Raw genomic sequence first — 27,001 nt, 5'->3', positions numbered from 1 at the left:
CTATGGCTTGCCCTTTGATTTTGGTTAAATGATACCTCTGCTTGTAGCCCACCTTTAGACTGACAGTCACACACCGTTATCCTTCACAATATAGAGCTTCTAAAACTGGACACATCATACCTTATGAGATTGGCCTAGTAGCAAATAAACCCATTTTTGCATCTCCTTAATATACCCGAGACACAAAGTAAAATTCAGAGAAGCAGCAGAGGATGGGAACTAAGAACGTGAGGTCCTCCTAGCAGGAGAAGGGTTTTATAGTTAGAAACATAATGTCCTTTTACTGTGTGGCAAAGTCAATGGGAGAAGAAGGAGAATTTTCAGTGCCTGAGGAAGATTTAACTAATAGAAAACCTATGTTGTGCTACCAGTGCACCCATCATTGGTGCTTTCATGTCACCACATAATCTCAACTGCAAATAAATTTATATGCGAGACTGAAGACTAATTTTTGGGACACAGAACGTGCCACATTATTCCTTCCAAACGTATAAGGACTGTTTGCTATGTGTAGCTTAGCAGGTTCCTGATCGAGTTAAACAATTTAGGTCTATAAATGGCAATGAGATAGACTTGAACTACTGTCCACGTAAAAACATACATCACTTTCCATTGATCCACTTCCTTGGCCAGTCATAACATTCCATTGGATTTTCTATAATAATATTCTTCTTTTCCAATATTGCTGTTGTGGATGATATAACTGTAGGAAAGTGCTCTTTTTGACATGGTCACTCCCACTTTTTGCACTAGTACTGATGCTGTTTGACTGAAAGTGCACTGCATCTCTGCTAACAAGGCCCCCAGTGCCAGTGCTCTTTCCCTTAAAACAAGGTAAATGTCTAATTGTAACCCAATAGCCAAGGACTTTAGCACCATTACAAATCCCTCGTAAATGGTACCTCTGGTCATGGGTAGTAAAGAGGCTCACTAAGGGCTGCAGCATGTATTATGCCACCCTAAGGGACCCACACATAAATTGCATGTAGGCTGCCATTGCAAAATGCGTGAAATGGTGCAAACTATTTTGTAAACATGACATTACACACACCCTGTGTGCAATGGACATGGCCACTGCACGTAATATATGTAAATCACCCCTACAGCGGGACTTAGAGCCCCAACATAGGGTGCATTATATTATGTGAGCAGATGTACTCCTGTGATGCAAAGTTTCATTACTAGATATTGCAAGTGATCAGGCAGCCATGTTGAGGACACGTACTGGGCACTGGTGCTTCCGACCTACCCAGCTACATGGTAGCTGCACTAAAAATACTGGTGTTTGGTATCAAACATTTCATCTTAATAAATCCATACTGATGCCAGTATCGGTTTTATTATGACATGCAGACAGAGGGCAAAACCTACTCCCTTAGTGTGCTGACTGATTGGTATTGAGCAGCCTGCCACCACAGACGAGATTCAGACCCACTGCAGGTGAAGTTCCACACTATCAGAGGCCAGAAACAATACCTTCTCCGGAGGATAGTGATCACACCTCCTCCAGCAGGATAGCTAGCCGTTTAGCATATCAGGGCCAGATGCTTCAAAGTCCCTGCCACCTTTGATATGTGACCCTGGCTTTCCCCAGACCTGAAGAATGCCTCCCCCTGCCGTGAGGCCCATTTGGCACCAGAGAAGGCGGGAAATTAGTTATTCAGGAGGCGTGCTGCACTTCTAGGCTAGTCACACCCCTAAGGTGGCTACCTGAAATGGACTCTCCAGGAAGGGTTTCACCATCTTGTTTTTTGTGAATTAGGAACTCTGGGTAAGGAAAATGCCCATCCTCCACAGGAAGTGATTATCCAATCGGTATAGTCACCACAGGGATAAGCAGTACATTGGCTAATACCCTACACTCCGCTAAACACCCCCTAAATTCAGTATTCAGGGGTACCTTGACACCAGGATTTGGAATCATCCACTGGGAACCAAAGAAGGACAAAAGAAGAGCAGTCACTGCAAGAACAGAGGACTTCACCACCACTTGGTTCCAAACCCTGCACTGCTGCAGGAAGCTTGACAACTGCACCAACCCAACTCGTCCAAAAGCTGTGCATCCTCCGAAAGCTGTGGAGGACTTTCCAGGACTTCAACAACCAGGCAGCATCTCCCTTGGGGTGTAGGAGCCTTTCCCCTGCATCTGCAGGCATCTGTCTAGTAACCCATGTTGCTGGCCATCAGGCCAACCGAGGGAGCAGCATGACAGGAGTGGGCTATTGAGGGTCTACGGTTTCGAGATGCTAGACCCACCAGAAGCCCTCCTTCACCAATACCCTTACTACAGGGCAGTTGTGACCTCTAAGGCTTGTTTGTGTCCAGTCCGGACCCCACTGTCAAAACTTACCTGCACGTCAGGGAACTTCGAAACAGATGAACTCCACATCCAGAGTGGCCCTTCTGTTTTGTTTTTCTCCCCTCTGCAGGCTGACCGAGAACTGTGGAAGCCTCCAACTCCAAATGGCCCGCCAGCCAACACCTCTGCACTCAAACCCCTCCCAGCTTGAGTACAAGTCTTCTGTCTTTGTCCCCCTGACCTAAGACCCCCCCATGAGCTGAGCCCCACGCTGGGTTCTGCCGGACTTGTCTGCAAGCCCCCCCCCCTCGCAGACTCTATTGTTTTGACAGGGCCCTTTAAACTTTACTGCTGTATCACTTGAGGGTACCAACACAACCAACACCTCTGCACCCGGAAACACCAGGGCAGGTAAACTCGAACTGCTAGTGGTACCTTGGACCTTGGCACCCAAGCACCTTAAATCCTAAAGGATACCCTCCCCAACTGTTTGCAAGTATCCCTATCTAGTGTATGTTTCTCCCACAGCAGGATAACATTACTGCATTTGAGGCTCATACCCCAAACCTGACAGCTTTGCTATTCTTACTGTTTTCTGGTAAAAATCAATAATGACTAAAGTACTTACCTAATATGGATGATCTTTGTTTATATATATATATATATATATACATATATATACACACACACACACACACACACACATATCAATCTATGTTGTTTTTCTAAATGGGTCTCAGATTTATCTTCGTGTTTGTCTCATTTATTGACTGTGTGTGTAAAACAAATGCTGAACACTCCCCTCTGATAAGCCTAAACAGCTCGACCATGCTACCACAAACAGAGCACTTGGGATTATTAAAGTAAGCCCCTGTTAAACCAATAAGGGTTGTCTGGACTTTTTTCGTTGTGTACCCCTACATTGGTACACACCATAAAAAGCCAACTTCAAACAATACCTCAATCATTGAAGGATGTTTGACTTTCCTTTGTTTGAGATTGTAAATGTGAGAGCTTTGTAGTGACCTATAATTCTGATCCTCCACGATGAAAATCAGACACTAAGGATTAAAGGCTAGATAGCAAGGTATTCTGAGTACATTAACGGCATCATAATAGCAAACAGTTTCTGGCCCATTTGGGCTTTCTAATAAAGGCTGTATAGAAATATTCAACCAGTATTTGAGATATTACTTCTCTCTTGTTTTTCCACACAGCAACGGGCCAAACTCAAACGTCTCGCTATTCATCAGGAACTTTTTGTGGATAATCTCATCAGGTTTCACGTCCTTCCGACGGTGTGGGAACACAATCCTGAAATAGGCATGCCAGAAAGTTAGAAAAATAGCTTATCACATTTTTGTAATCAGCACTCCTTTTCAACCAATATATGGGGTTAAAAATCCAACAGTACTCTGTTTCAGAAAACCTAATATTTTCAGGAACTTGGATGCTGCCTTTGTTTTCCCAAGGAGCCTAGACGCGCCTATCAATTGATTCACATTAGAATAAACTGTATGTGTTACACAATTATTCTTGAAGCAAATCTTTGGCCACTAAGGAATTCCATCCCAGTGCTAAATATTTTAGCATTCAGCCCTCACTAACTATTGTTTTAAACTAATATTGACTCCACAAAACCTTATGTGCTGATTTCGAGCTTGCTGGACCTCCCGCTAAGGTACTGGGATGGTAGAGGCTTTAACGTTCAGTGTCTGTGGTAAAGTGTAGGGATAAGGGCTTCCGTGGAAAAAAACACCCCCAAAATCAAGGTTTTGTTCCCAGGCTGGGGAGGGGGTGTTAATTGTTGACTTTTTTGTTCGCGATTGCCACGCTGTTAGCATCTGCAAGCACGAAAAATCTGCATCAGAAGGTCCCCCCTAAATAGGATTAATGTACACTGTAAGCACTGTAACAGTTCCACAAATATTTATTGACCAAAGTGACATTTGAATAACTTACTGACACGTAAAAATAGTTTCAACTACTTAGAACCACATTCACATTAGTAAAACAATATTTTGCTAGCTTTCACTTGTAAACAAATTGTAACACAAAATGTCAACAAGTCAGACACAAAACATAATTACATTCAATAAACTGATAGTCTTCATCCAAATCAAGTGAGGGATCACCAATGAGTAGCTCTCGAGCTAGTCATAAGTAGCTCTCCGGTGTGTAGCCCAGCCTACAATTCTGAAAAGGTTTTATTTAAAACAAACACAAATTTGTCTGATGTGGCCAGCATAAAAATTCTAATAATATTCGCAGCTCTGGATGATTTTCATAAACATAAGTAGCTTTTACTACAAAAAAAGTTGGAGACACCTGGATACTGCTAGAACTGGCTTGGACAATTCAACAGACATATCAGGTAAAGCTTAATTCCTTTTAATATTTCCTATTATTATCTGTGCCTTGACATATGTAAGACCCATTTATTTATGAAAATCTGTTCATTTATTTGTCCACATCAGTGTTGGTTGCATGCTATTACCATTATGAATATGTGAATTTTAAAAGTCAATTCAGAAATCCACCTGGATAAGAAAGGAACCTGCAGACAAAGCCAGTGAAATTCTAGCAACGTTTAATTAAGTATGTAAGCAACCACAACCATGTGATGTACCTGGGTCCACCTTACCTACCAAATATCAAACACCACATCAAGGTGTTCAATTTCTGACATCATAAAAGTAAGTTTAAAAAATAATGAAAAGAAAATATAAAGGAATACAATTTTATAATTTGCTTTGGGTGCAATTTCTAGGCCTTTAAGACACGACAACTAGATGGTACTGCTTTGGCAGTCATTCAAAATTGGTAGACTCCGGGAAGAAGTAGTCTTCTGAAGAAAAAGATACTTTGGCGAAGCGTGCTTTTATTGTGGACATTATGTATAAATGCCAGTTCTTTAGCTCGGAATTTCCATTGAGGTTTCAAATTGAGTGAAGAAAGGTGCAAACAGAAGGCATGCATGGTCCTATAAAGTGACTCCTATAAAAAACGGTGAGCACCAAAATTAAATATTATTCCAACATATTATCGGGAGACAGGTTAACTTTCTTTAGTAAACTATTGAGACTGAACAACTGGAAGAAAGAGGGCCTCTAAAAGGAAGACCAAAGAGCAAGCTACTTACCTTCTGTAACACCTTACCTGGTTGAGAATATATCTAGCTGCATATTTGTTACCTTTCAATTCTCCCAAGCATCAGACTGAATGCAGAAGATTTTTCGTGAGCAGTACCCCTGCACGGCGATAGGTGGCATTGATCGGCTCTTTGTCAAGCATCGGCATTGTCTGCGTTGGAAATGACATCATGGTACCTATTTAGGGGCACCAACGTCAATTTCTTTTCACAACTTTCCACTCCAGAAGCACAGAAGCATGAAGAACGATGACCACTGGAGTGTCAAATTAGGGCCCTGAAAGGGTCATCCCTTTCCCTAGAAACCCACTCATAGAGCGGGGAGGATGGGTGGGTCGGTAAGGAATCTGTAGCCAGATATTGTCTCTACCAGATAAGGCCTACCCGAAGGTAAGGAACTTGTTCATCTCATCGATACTTCTAGCTGCAGATTCCTTACCTTAGAATAGATACCCAAGCAATACCATCCCCGGAGGTGTGGGTCTGCACACCAATTTTAAACAAGAAAGTCCTGCAGGATTGGATGGGCAAAGTGCACATCCCTACAGACCTGACTGTCAAGGCAGTATTGTTTAGTAAACGTGTGCAGAGAGGCCCATGCTGCTGTCTGGCAGATGTCCAGGATGGGAACTCCATGTGCTAATTCAGTGGTTGCAGCTTTAGTTCTGTTGGAATGAGCTTGCGAGCCTTCAGTAGGTTACTTTGTGGCCAGTGCTTGCTTAGCAGATCTTAATGCAGGGTAAACCCCCCCAGAGACGGTTCACTTCTGCATCGTCCAACCTTTCTTCGCACCCACATATTCCAAGAAGAGTTGTTCGTCCACCCGGAACCCACAGGAACAATCAAGATAGAATGTCAATGCTATTTTTGGGTCCAGATAGTGGAGTCTCTCAAAAATGTTACAACCAAAGTGAAGTCCCACTGGGGAATAATGAGTGGGGAAGGAGGGAAGAGATGAGAAAGACCTTTGAGGACCCTATGCACAATAGGGTACTTGGACAAAGAGGGTTGATCAGGCAACTGCAAGAAGGCAGAAATGGCAGATAAATAGCCCTTAAGAGTGCCCACAGCAGACCCTTGCTGGGCAAGGGAAAGAATAAAAAGTAAAACCTCAGAAAGAGGGGCAGAAAGGGGAAAACAGAACTTGCTGTGCACCATGCCACAAATTTCGCCCAATGGTAGGGGTATACCGTTTTAGTGGAGGGACTCTTGGCTGTCAAGATGACATTACAGACTTCGAGTGGAAGGCCAAAAGCTGTCAACTGCCACTGCTCAATCTCCACGCAAAAGGCAGAAAGTGGACAGGTTTGGGTGAATAACACTCCCTTGCTGCTTCAACAGAAGATCTTCCTGAAGGGGCAGCCTGATCGAAGGATGGCCATGCTCAGTAGCTTGGGATACCGGACACTCAGTGCCCAGTCACAAGGATGACTTGGGCCGGGTCGTTCCTGATCTTCTTGAGAACTCTGGGCAGGAGTGGTATGGGCAGAAAGGTGTAGGGAAGGCCTTAGTTCCAGTCAAGATGAAAAGCATCTCCGAGCGCGAGCCGCCTTGGAAACTCCAGTGTGCAAACCTGCTGACATTGCGCATTCTCGACGGAGGTGAACAGATATAACCAAGGCTTTCCCCACTGCTGAAAGAGAACTTGCATCACATCTGGGTGGAGATGCCATTCATGAGCCGCTAGGCATCTTTAGCTCGGAGTTTGTCTGCTCTGGTATTCAGAGACCCAAACAGGTGCTGAACCACCACAGATATGCCCTGCTGTTCCAGCCATGTCCAGAGAGACAGAGCATCCTGACAAAGGGTCTACGACCCCGCCCACCATGATTATTGCAGTACCACATGGTGGTGGTGTTGTCCGTGAATACCTGTACTAGCCTTCTCTTGATGGAGGGTAGAAAGGCTTTCACTGCCAGTCAGATCACGTGGAACTCCAGCAGGTTCATGTGGAATCTGCATTCTGCCAGAGACCAGAGTCCTCTAATATCAACCTCTCCCAGATTGCCGCCACATCCCAGGAGTGACGCATCTGTCACTACCATCAGATCTTGTTGGAGAAAAGAAAGGGATGTACCTCTGACCCAACTGTGATTCAATAACCACAACTGCAGATCTTCCGAAGTTCCCTTCAAGATCTGGACCTTGTCGGTGAGATTCCCCTGATGCTATGTCCATTTGAACTTCAGGTCCCACTATAAAGCCCGATATGCCAATGTGCATGTCACTTGCAGGATACAGGAGGCCATGAGTCCCAACAGCCTCAGAGTCTTTCACAGCAAAACCCAGGAAAGAGGCTGAATCACTGGTATCATAGCCTGAATATCCTGGTCTTACCACTCAGGAGTCTAAACCGAAAACTGCACTGTGTCCAGAACAGCTCCGATGAAAGGGAGCATCTGAGAGGGAGTCAGGTGTGACTTTGGCATGTTTATAGTGAACTCCAGGGAGTGCCAGAGGTTCGCTGAAGTCTCGAGGTGGGAAACAACAGTATGAGGTGAAGCTTCTTACAACAGTCGGTCGTAGAGCTAGGGGAAGAATGACAAACCTAATCTCCGCAGAACTTTAATCTGACATATGATGTGTAGTGAACATATTCTTCGTAGTGAAATCACTACTGATATGACACTGTGCTGTAACACAAATGATATTATCTCGAATGCAATAAAGTTTGTGTCAAAAAACCCTAATCTCCACATATGAGCTGCACCCACTGCCATCACTTTGGTGAACAATCAAGGGGTGCTAGTCAGGCCTAAGGGAAATTCTTGAGGCCCACTGTGAACTAAAGGTAACGCATGTGGGCAGGCAGGATGAGGATTCGAACATATGCATCCTGCTAGTCAAATGCTACCATCCAGTCCTCTGGGTCTGACAGAAGGCTGACAGAACTGGAGCTAATGTGAGCATCCTTAATTTCTCCTTCTTGAGGAAGTAATTGAGGGACCTCAGATCTAGAATTGGATGAAGGCTTCTGCCCCTCTTCGGCACCAGAAGTAGCGAGAATAGCAACACACAACCTACTACTGGTGTCAAGGCCCTACCTATGCCTCCATTGGCCAAGAGAGCTGCAGCTTCCTGGCGGAGAGGAGAAAGATAACTGTCAGCCTGTCTTGAGACTGTGGCATGGAGGTAGGGGTAGTGAATGAGAGGGAGTAGCATCTCCAGGCAATCTGCAAAACCCACCTGTCCGATGTTGCAGACTGCCGGAGGAGCAGGTGATGGCATATTCTGCCACCAGCTGGGTCACAGTGATAGAACAAAGGCAGATTAGGAGGGTTTGGAGGCTGTAGGGAGAGGGGTGGATGGACTGACCAAACCTCTGGCTGTTTGTGCCACGATGTTTGGGGATACCACACCCTCAGCCATGTAGTGGTTGTGGAGCATGTGTGGTGTGGTGGCTAGGTGGCTGTTGGCACGGCTGGTAGCCCCTTTCCTTAGGCACAAATGGGAAGAAAGGTAGACTGGTGGTGGAACGGGCTGAGGATAAGCCCAATGAGCGGGCCGTAGTCTGACTGTCCTTAAAACGTTTGAGCACTGAGTCTGCTTAGTTGCTGAAGAGATGGGAGCCATCAAAGGGCTTGTTCATCAAAGACGACGTGACACCCCCCAAAAAGCCAGTGGTGCCTTAGCTAGGTATGTTGCCTTAAGGCCACAGTCGATGAAACCACTCTGGCCAGTGAGCAGGTCATATTGAGTCCACAGTGAATTATGAACTTTGCTGCATCTCTCCCGTCTGCTAGAGCTTGGGAGAGCACGGCCCGTGCCTCCTCCAGGACTGTAGGCAGCACTTCCGCAACCGCGTCCCACAAAGCGTGGCAGTAGCGGCCAAAAAGGCATGTGGTGTTCACAGACTGTAATGCCAGGCTGGTGGAGGAAAACATATTTTTCCCCAAGTGTCTCCAGCTTCTTGGATTCCCTGTACAGTGGAATGGTAGAGAACGTGCCAGGGTTAACATGGGAGGTTGAAGCCTGGACCACTAAACTCTCAGGGGTAGGGTGCTGAGTGAGAAAAGCAGGGTTCCCTGGGGTGGGGCAGTGGCGATGAGAGACTGTCCTATTCACAGGAGCCCCTGTCCTTGGCTTTGACCAGGAACCCAAAAGGGCATCTGTAAGGGTTTCATTAAATGGGAGGAGAGGTTTAGATGGGGAGACTCCTGGCTGAAGCACCTCTGTCAAGACATTAGTCTTGACCGCCACTGAAGGCAACAAAAGGTCAAGGACCTCCACAGCCACCCATGTCACCACTATGAAATAAGCTTTCTCCTCCGCAGACAAGGTAGAGAGAGAAACCATGCCAGTATCTGTGAAAGCCAGTTCCTCACACCAGTTCACATCCTCACCATAAGGCTAGACTTCCTCAGGGTCCAGTGACCCCTCCCTTTACTCCCCAAGTACTAGCCCATAGGAATAGGGCTCAGGCTCCGATCTGGGAGGCAAGGCTCCCGCTGGCTAAACACCAGGAGGAAAACCTCAAAATTTCTCGACAAAATGTTGAAAAAGTACAGTCAAAAAGTATAGCTCTTACCAGATTTGCGCTGACTGGGGAGAAAGAAAATAATTGATGTCAGCGCACCAGTTGGTTCCCAAATACGAGCCACAACGTCACATTCGGTGCAGATAATGCAGGCGAGCCAAACTACGCCACCTACCAGCACACAAGTGTACTGCTCAAGAAAAATCTTCAGGATCCAGTCTGATGCCTGGGATAATTCTAAGGTAAGGAATCTGCAAGCTAGAATTCTTTACCACATTGTTTTCTTACATCTAAAGATTTGTTGATTTCTTCTCCCTGAATCATTCAGAATTATATACCAGATCTTACTACCATTAGTCTAGAGAGGACCTTTTTTGATAAACTGGACTTCCCTGATAGTCCTTAAAAAGAGCCTTTTTACTGGACGGGTCTTTTGTTAAACAAATGAAGGCCCAGACTAGCTTGTTTTTTTAGGAGAATAAACACTCCCCTTCCATTGAAAAAGTATGGGAGGCATTTAAAGCGATAATATGGGAGGAGACTGTTGCTTTCCAAGCTAATTTTTTAAAATAAGAAATATGAAAAGTAGGGAACTGATGAAGGCTTTTTCTTTGGCACAGCTGAGGCTCATGCAGATAGTTAATTTCCAACATTTTAAAGAAAGAGCTAGCGAAGATTAAGCTACAACATTTTTTGTTGGCGAGATAAATTATAATTAGTAGAACATTTGGCCAGCAATGAAATGAGGAGGGAGAAGTAACAATGAGGTTGCTGGCCTGACAGGCTTAAGCTAGACAAGTAAAAATACTACTTGCACATTTTGGGATCCTTTAACGGGTGTTTTGATGCATGAACCTCTTCAAATAGAGGGAATATTTCAACAGCATTCTGTCAGCGTTTATGGTGCTGATCAACATTTCTGCAAGCTGAACATAGCAGGGTTTCTGGCGGTATTGGCCTGAGGTGGATATCTGAAGCAGCACAGAATCTTGCCCATCCAAAGTCTTTATCAGAGGTTTAGGGGGGGGGGGTGAAAACTCTCCCTAGAGGGAAAGCTGCAGGATAAGACAGATTTCCATCAGAATTGTGTCAGATGCTGCTTCCAGAAATTAGAAGACTGATGATGAATTTGTTTAATAGTACTTTGGAGGGGGTCTGCCTCCTCCTTCTTTTAGTAGGGGGCTCATCACTTGTTTCCCTAAGAAAGCTAAAAAAAAAAACTTGAGGGTATATATTCATTTTGTCCAATAACACAGCTTAAAATGGATTATAGGATTTTTATGAAAATTCTTGCCATAAGGGTAGCAAGGATTTTTTTCAGGGCGCCAATTGTATTATAACACTCATTATTTGGTGGGAGCAATTGACTATTTTAACCATAGCAATACTAAAGTGACTTTTATTTACTGACACAGAAAAAGCTTTTCACCTTGTGGGCTGGGAGTATTTATTTAAATTGATGGAGGTTACGGGATTTCCAGCACAGCTCACAAGTTTATAGGCATCAATTTATGAGGGTTCATTTGCTGCAATAAAATCTTAACTTTAAGATTTTAGATACATTTCATAATACCATGGGCACTAGGCAGGGTAGCCCCTTGCTATAACTCTTTTTCCACTTTTTTATATAACCCCTGGTTTGTTTTCTGCATCAAAATTCCCAGTGGGCCTATCTTAAATTATATGGAGATGACTTGGTGTTGTATTTGGCTTTCAAGAGATTTGTGTTTCAAGAGCATTTTTAAACCATTTCCAAAACTATTTGGCTATCTGGTAAATATTTCTAAAACAGATTTTTTCTTTTTACTATGAATAAATGCACATTACCCCAAGTTCTGCAGACTACTTATCAGCGGAAGCCGGTTAGGTACTTGAGTATTAAGGTTTCCAAGAAATAGGAGGATTCATATGAATTAAATTACCCTCCCCTGATTGCTAACATTCAGGGTATGATGGATAGGTGAGGAATGATACCGATTTCAATAATTGTGAAAGAAGCACTAGTCAAAATGCATATCCTGCCTGTGGTTAATTTCTTTTACTTCAATACCCCGTGTATTATATAATATGTTTTTTCAGAAGCTGAAGGCTCTAATCAGCACATTTATATGGAAAAAGAGTAACCTGAGGATTAACATTAAAAAGCTGATGTTGCAAGTTTAGGAAGAAGGCTTATCAACTCCTAACTGGAGATTTTGTTATTTTGCTTCTCCTTTAATAATCTGTGATAGGTACTATGACTTTGACAAACATAGGACCTTTGATAATTAGCTTTTAGGGTTTTGTGTGATGGGAGTCCATTTTCGCCTGGACCCAACCCTTCCTCGGGTGAAGAATCCAAAAAAGATAACTGACTGCTTCCTTTTGTCTTTTAAAGTTAAACAGAAACAACTTTTCTAACAGATATTGTCGGAAAATGCCTCTCATGGCATGGTTACCCCCTAACTTTTTGCCTTTTGTTGATTCTAGTTAAGACTGAAAGTGGGTTGGGACCCTGCTAACCAGGCCCCAGAACCAGTGTTCTTTCCCTAAACTGTACCTTTGTCTCCACAATTGTTACAGCCCTGGCACACATATAAGTCCCTTGTAACTGGTAACCCTGATACCAAGGGCCCCGTGGCCAGGTAAGGTTTCTAAGGGCTGCAGCATGTATTATGCCATCCTGGAGACCCCTCACTCACCACATGCACACTGTCTCACAGCTTGTGTGTGCTGGTGGGAGGAAAATGACTAAGTCGACATGGCGCTCCCCTCAGGGTGCCATGCCCACATCCCACTGCCTGTGGCATAGCTAAGTCACCCCCCTAGCAGGCCTTACAGCCCTAAGGCAGGGTGCACTATACCACAGGTGAGGGCATAGTTGCATGAGCACTATGCCCCTACAGTGACTCGGCCAAATCTTAGACATTGTAACTGCAGGGTAGTCATAAAGAGTATATGGTCTGGGAGTCTGTCAAACACAAACTCCACAGTTCCATAAAGGCTACATTGAACTCTGGGAAGTTTGGTATCAAACTTCTCAGCACAATAAATCCACACTGATGCCCGTATGGGATTTATTGAACAATGCACACAGAGGGCATCTTAAAGATGCCCCCTGTATACCAGTCCAACTATTAGTGTTAGGCTGACCAGTTTCTTCCAGCCTGCCACAACCAGATGGGTTTCTGGCCACATAGGGTGAGTGCCTTTGTCACTCAGTGGCCAGGAACAAAGATTGTACTGGGTGGAGGTGCTTCAGAACTGTAACACCTGGCGGTGAGCCTCAAAGGCTCAAGCCTGGTGTTACAACGCCCCAGGGCACTCCAGCTAGTGGAGATGCCCGCCCCTTCGGACACAGCCCCCACTTTTGGTGGCAAGTCCGGAGGAGATAATGAGAAAAACAAGGAGGAGTCACCCACCAGTCATGACAGCCTCTAAGGTGTCCTGAGCTGAGGTGAACCCTACCTTAGGAAATCCTCCATCTTGTCTTGGAGGATCCCCGTCAATAGAATTAGGGATGTGCCCCATTCCCTACACGGAGGTGGCACAAAGAGGGTGTAGCCACCCCCAGGACAGTAGCCATTGGCTACTGCCCCCCAGACCTAAACACACCCCATACTCAATTTAGGGGTGACCATGAACCCTGGAACTCAGATTCCTGCAACCTACAACAAGAAGGACTGCTGACCTGAAAGTCCTGCAGAGACGACGGAGACAACTGACTTGGCCCCAGCCCTACCGGCCTGCCTCCAGACTCAAAGAACCTGCACAGCGACGCATCCGATGAGACCATACGCATCTGGCGATCCTCTGAGGACTGCCCTGCACCCAAAGGACCAAGAAACTCCCATGGACAGCGGCTCTGTCCAAGAAACCTAGAAACAACCATCTTTAAAGGGACTCCAGCCTAACTCCGGAAGTGCGAGTCCCCAACACTTTGCACCCGACGCCCCTGGCTCGTGTCCAGAAGAACCAACACTAAAGAGAGGACCCCAGGTGACTCCCACAATGTGGGCACCCTGAGACGACCTCCCTGTACCCCCACAGCGACACCTGCAGAGAGGATCCAGAGGCTCCCCCTTACCGCCACTGCCCGGTAACAAAGGAACCCAACGCCTGGAAGAAGCACCGCACCCTCAGCCCCACAGCCCGAGAGAAACCAACTACTGGTGCAGGAGTGACCAGCAGGCGGCCCTCATCCTTGCCCGGTCAGTAGCTGGCCCAAGAAGTCCCCCTGTACCCTGCCTGCATCGCCAGAGTGACCCCCGGGTCTCTCTATTGATTCCTATCTGAATCCTGACACCTACTTCAAACACTTCACCCGGCCACCCCTGTGCCGCTGAGGGTGTATTTTGTGTGCCTGTTTGTGACCCCGCAGTGCTCTACAAAACTCCCCTGGTCTGCTCCCCCAGGACGTAGGTACTTACCTGCTAACATACTGGAACCAAAGCACCCCTACTCTCCATAGGCACCTATGCTATTTATGCCCTACTTTGACCTCTGCACCTGACCAGCCCTGTGTTGCTGGTGCTTTGTGTTTGGGGTTATCTTGAACCTCCAACTGTGGGCTGCCTATGCCCCGGAGACTGAACTTATAAGTGCTTTATTTACCTAACTATTACTTACCTCCCCCAGGAACTGTTGAGTTTTGCAGTGTCCACTTTTAAAATAGTTTTTTTGTCAAAAATGCATACATTAATGTTTTAATTCAAAGTTCCAAACTTACCTATGTCAAGTACCTTACAATTTATGTATTACTTGAATTCTGAATCTTGTGGTTCTAAAATAAATTAAGAAAAGAATGTTTTTCTATATAAAAACCTAGTGGCCTGGAGTTAAGTCTTTGAGTGTGTGTTCTCATGTATTGCCTGTGTGTGTACAACAAATGTTTAACACTACCCTTTGATAAGCCTACTGCTTGACCACACTACCATAAAATAGAGCATTAGTATTACCTAATTTTGCCACTATCAACCTATAAGGGGAACCCTTGGACTCTGTGCACCCTACCTCTCACTTTGAGATAGTATATACAGGGAGTGCAGAATTATTAGGCAACTTGTATTTTTGAGGATTAATTTTATTATTGAACAACAACCATGTTCTCAAAGAACCCAAAAAACTCATTAATATCAAAACTGAATATTTTTGGAAGTAGTTTTTAGTTTGTTTTTAGTTTTAGCTATGTTAGGGGGATATCTGTGTGTGCAGGTGACTATCACTGTGCATAATTATTAGGCAACTTAACAAAAAAAAATATATACCCATTTCAATTATTTATCATTACCAGTGAAACCAATATAACATCTCAACATTCACAAATATACATTTCTGACATTCAAAAACAAAACAAAAACAAATCAGTGACCAATATAGCCACCTTTCTTTGCAAGGACACTCAAAAGCCTGCCATCCATGGATTCTGTCAGTGTTTTGATCTGTTCACCATCAACATTGCGTGCAGCAGCAACCACAGCCTCCCAGACACTGTTCAGAGAGGTGTACTGTTTTCCCTCCTTGTAAATCTCACATTTGATGATGGACCACAGGTTCTCAATGGGGTTCAGATCAGGTGAACAAGGAGGCCATGTCATTAGATTTCCTTCTTTTATACCCTTTCTTGCCAGCCACGCTGTGGAGTACTTGGACGCGTGTGATGGAGCATTGTCCTGCATGAAAATCATGTTTTTCTTGAAGGATGCAGACTTCTTCCTGTACCACTGCTTGAAGAAGGTGTCTTCCAGGAACTGGCAGTAGGACTGGGAGTTGAGCTTGACTCCATCCTCAACCCGAAAAGGCCCCACAAGCTCATCTTTGATGATACCAGCCCAAACCAGTACTCCACCTCCACCTTGCTGGCGTCTGAGTCGGACTGGAGCTCTCTGCCCTTTACCAATCCAGCCACGGGCCCATCCATCTGGCCCATCAAGACTCACTCTCATTTCATCAGTCCATAAAACCTTAGAAAAATCAGTCTTGAGATATTTCTTGGCCCAGTCTTGACGTTTCAGCTTGTGTGTCTTGTTCAGTGGTGGTCGTCTTTCAGCCTTTCTTACCTTGGCCATGTCTCTGAGTATTGCACACCTTGTGCTTTTGGGCACTCCAGTGATGTTGCAGCTCTGAAATATGGCCAAACTGGTGGCAAGTGGCATCGTGGCAGCTGCACGCTTGACTTTTCTCAGTTCATGGGCAGTTATTTTGCGCCTTGGTTTTTCCACACGCTTCTTGCGACCCTGTTGACTATTTTGAATGAAACGCTTGATTGTTCGATGATCACGCTTCAGAAGCTTTGCAATTTTAAGAGTGCTGCATCCCTCTGCAAGATATCTCACTATTTTTGACTTTTCTGAGCCTGTCAAGTCCTTCTTTTGACCCATTTTGCCAAAGGAAAGGAAGTTGCCTAATAATTATGCACACCTGATATAGGGTGTTGATGTCATTAGACCACACCCCTTCTCATTACAGAGATGCACATCACCTAATATGCTTAATTGGTAGTAGGCTTTCGAGCCTATACAGCTTGGAGTAAGACAACATGCATAAAGAGGATGATGTGGTCAAAATACTCATTTGCCTAATAATTCTGCACTCCCTGTACAGAGCCAACTTCCTACAGATATGGATTCCTAATATTCATGCCGAACCCCTAATAAGAGCATATATCATCATGAACTGATAACAGTTGCTGTCAGATGGTAGAAGTGTAACGTACACCAATAACTCTCAAGGGTGGGGTGCTGGGTGAGTCGTACCTGGTCCCCAGGCATATGGAAATGAAGGCAGAGAACCTGGCAGTTTGCTGGGACCCCTAAACAGAGGATTGGACCAGGCACCCAGATGCACATCCATGAGGGCTTCAGTAAATGGGAGCAGGGGTTCCACACTGGTTTGCCCCATCTGGAGCACCTCCATTAAGATAGTAGTCTCCACTTTAACTAATGGAAACTGGAGGTCAAGGGCCTCAGCTGCCATCCTCATGACCAAACCTGAGCCTGGTGAGGTGTCAAGCCTGCTGGTGTCAACATACTCCTCAGACAAGTTCTCCTCAGGGAAGGACTGAGCAATTTAATTGATGAGGAGTCAAGGGCCCCAGACTACTTCTTCCATGAACTCTATGTCAAAAGTCAAGGGCACTGTGTTCAAACAAACATGAAGAATGCTGTGGTGTGGGTGGCGACAGCCTCAACCTCAAATGGAGCTGATGCGCTGCCATCTCAGACAGAACAATACCGTTCTTGTGCAGCTTCTGACAAACAGTGTCAAGGAACCAAACTCCGGTGAAGGTCATAGAGCCAGAATGGGACTCTGGACCGGAGTTGGTCTGGATCCGGGGATGGATTCCAAGCGTCTCGCCAGTGCTGGGAAGGAGCTGCTGGTGGTAATCAGAATGGAGCACCTGTCAGCTCCTTGGGGCCAGGAGGCACACCAAAGGGAGTCACAGTCGTCTCAAGAAGTGGACCATCACTCAAAACTCCTGAAGTTGGGCAGGAGTTGCTCTGGCACCAGGAAAATCAGGGAGGCAGTGAGACAGAGTTGGTGCAGGCTCCACAGGCGGTGTGCGGAAGCAGTCTAGAGCCACAAGCCTCTAGGCCTTTAGCACCTAAAAGATCAAAGCACCAACTACGGACATCTAGTTATTTGAGACCTGGTCAACATTCAAAAATATGTCCTACTGCGATGGACCACAAGTAGGCTACAAAAAGTGGATTAGGCCCGGTCGCTGCTTACCTTTGAGTTTGAGGAAATTTGAGGAAATTTCATAGAAAAATATCTAAGAGGGGTGACTTGCGGGGCTCGGAGCAGGTTCTGTTACCCAGTCTAAGAAGTTAAAGTTCAGCAGTACAAAGCAACAGGTGTTATCGGAGGAGTTTGCGTTGTAATCAGGGAGCTGCTGGACAAAGTTTCAGTGAAAGTTTCTATGTTTGGACTTAGGGGGTCATTCCGACCCTGGCGGTCTATGACCGCCAGGGTCGCGGATGACGGAAGCACCGCCAACAGGCTGGCGGTGCTTCATAGCCCATTCGGACCGTGGCGGTAAAGCCGCGGTCAGAAAACCGCCATGGCAGCGCATGGGGATTCTGACCCCCTTACCGCCAGCCTGTTTCTGGCGGTTGTCACCGCCAGGAAGAGGCTGGCGGTAACAGGTGTCTTGGGGCCCCTGCACCACCCATGTCACTGGCATGGGCAGTGCAGGGGCCCCCGAACAGGGCCCCGGCCGGCTTTTCACTGTCTGCCTAGCAGACAGTGAAAAGCGTGACGGGTGCAACTGCACCCATCGCACGGCCGCAACACCGCTGGCTCCATTCGGAGCCGGCTTCTGTGTTGCAGGCCTCCTTCCCGCTGGGCCGGCGGGCGCTAACATGGTTAGCGCCCTCCGGCCCAGCGGGAAGGTCGTAATGCCGGCAGCAGTCTTTTGGCCGCATAGGGGGCAAATGGCGGTTCCCGCAAATGGCAAATGGCGGTTCCCGCCTGGCGGGCGGCGACCGCCACCCGCCAGACTTGGAATGACCGCCTTAGTCTCTTTTGGAATTTGAAAATCTCCAGTGGGACAAAGATGCATGACAAGGGCTTCTTTAGGCCAGATACCCTTTCTGCTAAAAATGCTGAACAGGAATTGCTGCTGTGGAGAAGATCATAGTGGGAGCTGTCGCAAAGTAAGGTCAACCAGCGATGCAACTTGGGTGGATCAACAAACAGATAAGTCATGGTCTCGTCAAAGACCACTTTTTAGCCAAAAAGTCTCACGTTTTGGATTTTGGCTAGAAGTGCATCTTAAGAACCATTTCCAAGGGTCTAGGACTGGAGAGGCGGCACTTGAAGTGTCAGGACTCACTCAAGCTCTGTCCAGGTGTGGTTTCACTATGGTTGTGGTCTTTTTCTGTCCCCAAGGCTCTAATCAAGGGGCAAGCCAACTAGCCCTTGGAGTCAACTCTGGTAGTCCTGTGTTCAAGAATTAGAACAGGGCTCAAACAGGAGGGTAGGCCTCTTCGGGTACAAGGCAGGCTTAAGGCATCAGAGTAGTCCTTCTAGGTGCAGTAAAGCGATTAACACAGCAGTAGGCAATCTTCAGTCCTTTCGCAGATCAAGAAAGTGAACTGAAGAGTGGGACTGAGGGTTCTGTTTATATACTTGGTCTCTTCTTTAAAGTAGAAGTTTCTTGTGGCTTTTCTTTGAAGTACTTAGAATTTCCAGTCTTGTCTGCTCTGGATCCAGCCCGACTGCATGCACAAAGAGGTAGTATGAAGTCCTTTGTGTGAAGGCAGGGAACAATCTATTGATTTGAAAGCTTAGCAGTGCCCAGCTACGCTGCCATCCTGCCAACGATTGCCCACCCAGGCATGCCTAATCCCTCTATTGTGTGGCTGTCTCGGAGGAATAAACAAAGTCCAACTGCTCAGTCATGTGATCCAGAAACAGGCTACAGACACAAAATAGGGTAGGGCAGGAAAATGCCAAGAGTTATAATTTCCAAAATTGACACTTAACATCTAACTTCACCATTAAAATGGATTTTACAATACTATTTCTTAGACACCAAACAAGAATGTCCTACTCACTCCCAATCAAAAGTTAGCACTTTTTAAATGTAATAAGACAACCCAATGTTACATTATGGGAGAGGTAGGCCTCACAGAGTTTTTCACTATCAGGACATGTTAAAAGTGCATGTCCAACCTTTTAATTACAATGCACCCTGCCCTATGGGCTGCCTAGGGCCTACTTTAGGAGTGTCTTATATGTAATAAAGGCAGGTTTGAGGCTTAATCAGGGGGTTCATTTGCCAAGTTGACTTGGCAGTTTAGAAATGCATTCAGGCTGCAGTGGCAGACCTAGGGCATGTTTTAAGGGGCTACCTAAGGGGATGGCACAATAAGTGCTTCAGACCCAATAATAGAATTTCATTTACAGGCCACAGGTGTATGGCATACCACTTTACTAGAGACTAAATACTAGCATTAAATATTGGCATTAAATATGCCAATTAGGTGTACACCAATTTTACCATGTTTAAGGGAGTCAGCATGAGCACTTTAGCAATGGTTAGCATTGCTAAAGTGCACTGAGTCCTAAGGCTAGCAAAAACTAATTCAAATTCAGAAAAATAGGAAGGTGAAGGCAAAATGTTTGGGGAAAGACCACGCTAAGGCTGACAGGTCTAACAATGATTCATTTTGTAGAAGTGTCATTAGTTTAAACCTTTTCGGCTCCACAAACCTCATAGGGTTTGAAGAGGCCTTGTATGGGATGTACATCCAGATTTAAAATGTCACAAAAAAGTGTAGCTCAGCTCCTGACTGGAGGGAAAGTACCAAATTATCAATCTACACAAACTTAAAAGTGTACATTTAGTGAAAAGTTTAGGAGAATCACACATGAGCAGAAATCAGAGGGATTCCTGCAGTATGGGTGAGGAAATCAGTGGTGAATAGACGCTTGAGGCAACTGCGAAAACATCCGGAAGATGGATCTATCCTAAAATATCTACGAGAGGAAAGGAATCTCCTAAAACTGGGCATTTGGCTCTTTAAAAAAATCAAAACAAGAAACACTATGGGCAAAACTACATCATTCATCGGCATCTGTAAACTCTAGGCGTTTCTGGAGATTGGTCAATAGTATTGAAAAAGGCCCCAGAGCAGCCAACAACGCAAATATTAACAAGGAGTTATGGGTGGGATATTTAAAATCCCACTCGAAGGAATCATCCTTGGCGTATGCTGGCCCAGCTCAATGGGAGAGGGGTCCCGGTGAGTCTGAGGCCCAGGACTCCATCATGTTTACCCCACTTGAACTAAAACTACAATAATGGAAAAATCACGTACAGACCGAGCCTGGCCCAACGGTCTACCCCAGGCCCTGTTTAAACAGTTGACAGCAAGATGGGTGTTTTTTTTTTTTTTTTTTTACTGTTATGTTTAATTTTATCTTGGCAACAGGTATAATCCCAGACAGTTGGAGGGGCTCGATAATCCAGCCCGTTTATAAGGCAGGGAAAGCATCCCAACCATCTAACTATCGCCTAATTGCCCTTCTGGACGTGGACCTCAAATACTTCTCCATACATCTTCAGCAGCACTTAGAAAGGTGGGCCTCAGACAGTGGTATGCTCCCCATTAACCAAACAGGCTTTACTAAGAAGCAGGGCACTTTAACTAACCTTATGGCACTTAGTTTAATAATTAATAGAGCAAAGGCTACAGGGACGCCTCTTTATATGTGCTTTGTGGATTTTAAAGCCGCATTTGATTGTGTTCCTCAAAACAAACTGTGGGCAAAATTACAGCAAAAGGGGCTCCCAGCAAACTTACTGATTGCCATTATTATGCTCTACTCAAACACCTGGGTAAAAATCAAACTTGGGGATGGCTCCCACCTATCTAGGTCTATTAAGACCACATCTGGATTGAAGCAGGGTTGTGTTTTAGTTCCACTTCTTTTTAATCTATATATGGCAGATTTATCTCCAGTCCTAGATAATCAGCCAGCCCATCCCCCTTCCGTTGGGGGCTGCCAAATATCCAAGCTACTTTATGCAGGTGACCTGTTGCTATTTAGCAACTCTAGAGTAGGTTTACAGAAACTTCCGGTCAGTTTAGGAGGATACGTGCAGGCCAATGATCTGGGAGTAAACCAAGGTTAAATGAAAATGATACCCCCCTTAACCGTAAACCCTCTCTATTCCGTAAGTGGTATTTGAACGGGTGTCATATTGAGGAAGTGGCAGCACACACATATCTGGGGGTCAGGATCGACTCAAAATATACATTTGCATGCCACAGAGAAGTAATTAGGGAGAAGGCCCAAGCCCTAAATCGTGCTTTGGGAATCTAGCAAAATCAAACATCGGGTGCCCTCTTAAGTCGAAGATCATGGTTATGACAGCCAAATTACTATCCACACTCTCTTATGGTACAGAAATATTGAGGGGAGAGGAGGTGGCCCTGTTAGCTAAGTTACTAATTAAATCATATAAACAAGTCTTTCGGCTACCTAGATCGGCCTCGCCGGCTCAAGTTAGATTGGGATTTTCCCTAGTAAAGCAATCCCTGGATAGGTCGGCAGCTTTTATTAAGGTTTGCTATAAATTATGTCTTGCCATTAAGGGAACGCTAGATAACTTAGTCTGACAGGAAATTAATTTTGAAAGGAGTAATAGTAACTTCAAGGAGCATTTGGAAGAAAGCATAGCACAGATGGAGCTGGGTGATCTATGGGGTAAATCATTGCCGTCCCCCACCTTTAACAACGCAGTAAATAAATCAGCTTAAATTCTAAGCTGGCTAGGAGATATGGAAGAGCTATCTAAAAGGTCACATGGATGGTTGGTTTTAAACTCATATAAACTAGGTATGGAATCACCCATTCTGTCTACTCCTTTACCCCTGAAATTTAAACAGAGCCTTTTACGGCATAGATTGGGAGTTTTTCCAACCCTTGATTTCTTACCTAAATGGAAAAAGGTGGCTGAGATACAATCCCAGGATTGTAGGTTATGCCACCAGACTAGGGAGACATTGATCCATGTGGTCTGTATATGTCCAGTTAGCCAAAGCCAGAGAAGGGAACTACTTAGAAGGGAATTTAATGCCCTAGGAGTTCGATCGTGTAGGCCAGTAGTCATGTCAACATTAGACCCAAGTAACGGAATGTTAAACATTAGGTTAGTTCAATTCTTGAGAATTTTTGCCTCCCTTGTTGCCTCTCCTTGCTCCCTCTAATGAAGGAGCAGGGGTGCCTTGATAAAAAATTTACATCTGGCGGCAAGACAAAGGGAGTAAGGTATGATTTCTTGCCCAACAACCTCTTCTATTCCAAGGTGTGCGAGGGAAACAGATGTTTTTAATATAAATTTAGGCAAAACTGAGAAATAACCCACTAAACAACTTCCCCCAGCCCTACCGATATGCTGAAGCATCTAAGAGAGGGATAGGCTGTATTTTTATGAATACTGTTTTGGGGCACCGGGGCTTTTATTATGATTGTGTTCTTTTATAATGATTAATTACTGTTTTAATGTTGGGTATCGTTGTTATCTATGTATTGTACTTTATTATTGTGAGTATAACAGCCCTGCTTGCAAAGACCAAATGTGATATGTAATGTTGTAATGGACCGTAGGATCTCAGCCTAAGAATTGTTCCCGGGTTTTAGGAGTTCTTAAATATGAGGTATTTTTTATCAGGATTGTGTTATGATATTTTAGTATGTGTATGTTTACTTGACACTTTTGCACTTGCACTTTATTCAGTACAAGAGTTCTGCATGTTAACAGAAGAGGATTATGGGTGAATGGGTAAGATCACTCTCGTACTGCTAACTTGGCCTGTCTTTCCAGATGTTTTATGGTTTTTATTAACAAATAAAATAATTTTTCACACACTAACAGAGGGATTCCTTGTTGCCTCAAACCAAATCTGGAAGATGGATCCTCTAAGGAAGGTTTGGCTGGACTTCAGCTCATATAATGAGGTGGACAGGCAGTATAAAAAAATGGGGTGTATTACATGGTGCAGTTGTGCGACCTCACTGTGTAATGCACTTACCAACCCCTTTATGACCAGTAGGTTTCGTTTGTCAAACCTTCAGCTCAACCCTGGGTAGCTGTGGCTCTGAGCAGCAAGGCTTACACAAAGAAACAAGTGTAAAGCATTTAAACAGCACCAAAACAATTGAAAATAAATCAACAAGACACCAAAGACATCTTACGCCAATTTATTAAAATAGATTGTATTTTTATGCATTTTAGACACCACAACCAAAAAGATCTAGATATGGAATTTACAAGGGACAGTAAATCAAAGCATTTCACTCAACTGCAAACAAGCTTTGGCAAATTCAGCAAAACTGACACTTCGTACCGTTTTCATCAAAAAGTTGGGCTAGTTGTAATGCGGTCACTTAAAGTCACTAGGGACGACCAACTCCAGTAGGGAGCCAGTTAGGAGGCCAAAAGGTCATCAGAAGCAACAACCTTTATGGTTGAGGCAGTCTTCAGGCAGTTCCAGAAACTTTACACTTGTTGCAATGGATTGCTATGGAAGTGGTCCTTATACAAGGGATGAAGGTTGCTGAAGATGCTCAAGGATGCTGTAGATGTGATGTGTTTGATGGGGGTCTTTCTGCGGCTACTCCTCAGTCCACTAAAGGAGTGAGGCGGTTCTGGCGTAAGGGTCGATGTCCCTCTAAGTCCTCTTGGTGCTAGTAGAAATCCAGTCGCAACTGGCTACCACTTGCCTGGCGTAACTGTCACAGCCAAACACTTCCCTGGGCGCTAACTCAGCTTCTAGGCTACCAAGTTGCACTTTGATCACTCTCTCAGGTCCAGCAAACTCAGATGCAACTCTGAGCGTTGGGTCCTGGTCTCGGATGCTGCACAGCAGTGGCTTGAAGATTCTAGGCTACCAACTTGCTCCAGCAGCCTTCTCAGCTGTTATGGACCTGTGCTGTCAACAGGAGGTCAGCTAACTAATCTTTGGAGCCCCTTGGCTTTTGCTAGGTTCTGGAGACTACTTCTACTTGAGCAGGACACATCAGGCACAGTTCTTTCTCATTTGCTAGCCAACAGGTTCAGTAGGTGCAGTCCATGCCAGTGTAGCCTCTCTTTGCTGGTACCACAGTGAAGCAGGGCAGTCCTTCTTACACTCCACAAAAAATCTGAGTTTCGGGTGCCATATTTTTATGTCCAGAAAAAGCAGTCAGCATAGGATGTGGTTGGTAGCCAATGGGCTACCAGGTTCCCTCCATCCTGATAACCACTTCCTAGGAAGTGTGGCACCTGGCTATCTGTAGGTGCATTATTCTGCTCACTCCAAACATGGCAGAGCCCATCTCTTGGCATCCAGAGCTCCATAGCCCAAGTCAGAGGTGTGGCTAACTTCCCCCGGAACACCGGTTCGCACAACTGGCTTCCCCTTCTTTTTTCCTAGAGACAGCCTGTCTACTTGAACAATAGAGCAGCCTCTCTCCCAAGTGTTTCCCATTTGCCCTTCAAAGGCGGCTTTGCATTTCAAGCTCACCTTTTGAGCTAACACCTGTGTGCCTTTCTGCATGGGGAGGTAACACTTTTTTAGTGGGAGGCCAGTATTTTTATCTTTCTTGGAAGTTGTCAGCATGTCTCCCCAGAAGGGCACATAGCTGTCTGCAGGACAGACCCCGATTTCATCAATAAAAGGGCATTTGAAACCTTAGGCAACTAAAAACGCAACTTCTAAAGTTTCACTTTGCTTACCAGTGACATAAAGCTCGATTTAACCATTAACTTGTATTTAATGCACCAATTCTTTTGATACCTTATGGTACTGAATTTAGTAGTCCCATTCAGAAGTTAGCCGGGCTGATGTGTCAGCCTGTAACTCTGTACTTGTCAATAAGGCTATTAGCCTTTCCAAAGTAAAACCGACAATTTTAATTTTTTTCTCCTGGAACATATAAAAGTACATGTTACACTTTTTAATATACAGCGCCGTTGCCTTAGGGCTTGTTAGGACTACCTTAGGGGTGACATATATATATATATATATATATATATATACACATACATATATGAAAATTGAGGCTTGGGCTTTGCCATTACCTTAAATGGCAAACCAGAGTTAGCAGTTTAACTCCCAGTCTACAGTGGCAGAATGAGAGCCATATTTTACATTGTTTTACTGAGGATGACACAACAGGGACTGCAGTCTCTTGGGGACACTAACTTACAGGCTCTGGGCACCCTAGGAATGATATACTAGGGACTTATAAGAAAGGCTATGCCAACTGGAGTCTAGCAAATTAAGTATGCATCATTTTAAGGGTCAGAGCACATGCATTGAGTCCTGTTTAAAATGGCTCATGGCATATCAGAGCCATTACACCAGTACCTGGAAGTCAAAATGGAGGCATAAGTGTGGGTAAACCTGTAAAAAGCCTGTTTCCTTACAGGCATAGTACTATACATGAAGGGTTTTTCATTTGTTTCTCTTTCAATTGCTGTGCAGAAACTCTGCTATGGTAAAACTGACTACCAAGGGCTCCCTAGCCTGATGTCAGGGAATAATTCAAGCATGTGAATTTATGGAAGAGCCAATGCTGCAGAATTGTGAGTGCTTCCACAGAGCAATTGTTGAAGGAGTTTTTTGAGGTTAGAGTGGTGGGGGGGGGGGGGGGTGGGAGGGGGAAGAGACTAAGCTGATCAAGGACTTCCAGTCCTATAACGCCCTGCTGCATGACCGCCCACTGTGCTGGCGCTTGTGGTGGCTCTACCTCTATAAAGCCAGCAAGGAGCTCCCGCTGCGCGGGACATGCCCCAGCAAAGATCAGGCCAAGTGCGGGCCTGTCTGCATCCATCCGGTCGGACTGAGCCTCCTCTCTGTTTGTGCTTTAGACTTATTATACAGGGTTTATATCCAGTGGAATACTTAGTGGAACATGCCTGCCATGGGGAAATGCAAGGCAGATGAGAGACTGGGCATCGCACGCCCCTCTGTGTCTATTGACTGCATGCTAGAAACGGCTGTTGGGATTGTGTCAAATGAGATAGCACTGACAGAGCATAGACTCTCTTTGGAACTGGGGGTGCCCCACATAGCATTTATAAATGATGATATTCTAGCAGGTAGCCCCACATCTCTGAAACAGTTTGTACACCAGCCAGCAAATGTTTGTTTTGATGATAGTGCTGGTCTGAATGTTGTTGATGAGTCTGCATCTGAGCAGCGTGTCCCTCCCATCACAGTAGTGTGTTCCTGTTGTTGCTCCTAAGCGTAAAAGAGAAGTGGGCAGACTAGCGGCAGTGAAGCGCTCTTCTAATACAGGGTACTTGTTTACTTGATTCAGCCCCCTGTGTCATCACAACCTCAACCCAAATCCCTTATAAGGCCCTCCAAACAGTCTATAGACTCACAGACGATAAACCCCTCCCCTGATACTTCTTTGATTGAATCTGTGTGTGTGAAGGTTGGTAACAATCCGGATGAGAAATTGAAGCCTTTGATTGAGCGCCTCGTTCGTCTTGAGGGTCTGTTAAGTTGAGTTTCCAACTGTTCTCCCCCCTTGCTTACTTGTGACAAGGGTAGTGTTTTATCAGCCTCTAATTTACAGCATGGGAGCA

General features: G+C 45.1%; 1 protein-coding gene across 2 annotated transcripts in view; it reads right to left on the bottom strand.

Moving 5' to 3' along the window:
- HYDIN (HYDIN axonemal central pair apparatus protein) overlaps positions 1-27,001 on the bottom strand; it is a 2,122,366-nt gene that overhangs the window by 574,239 nt on the left and 1,521,126 nt on the right. For both annotated transcript variants that reach the window (XM_069217473.1, XM_069217472.1), the window contains one exon: positions 3,494-3,613. In XM_069217473.1, coding sequence (XP_069073574.1) covers positions 3,494-3,613 — 120 coding nt within the window. The remainder of the gene's footprint in view (positions 1-3,493; positions 3,614-27,001) is intronic.

This window comes from Pleurodeles waltl, chromosome 12 (genome assembly GCF_031143425.1).
Source record: "Pleurodeles waltl isolate 20211129_DDA chromosome 12, aPleWal1.hap1.20221129, whole genome shotgun sequence".
Taxonomy (NCBI): domain Eukaryota; kingdom Metazoa; phylum Chordata; class Amphibia; order Caudata; family Salamandridae; genus Pleurodeles; species Pleurodeles waltl.
Note: the sequence above shows the minus strand (reverse complement) of the source record. Positions and strands in the feature narration are given on the sequence as shown.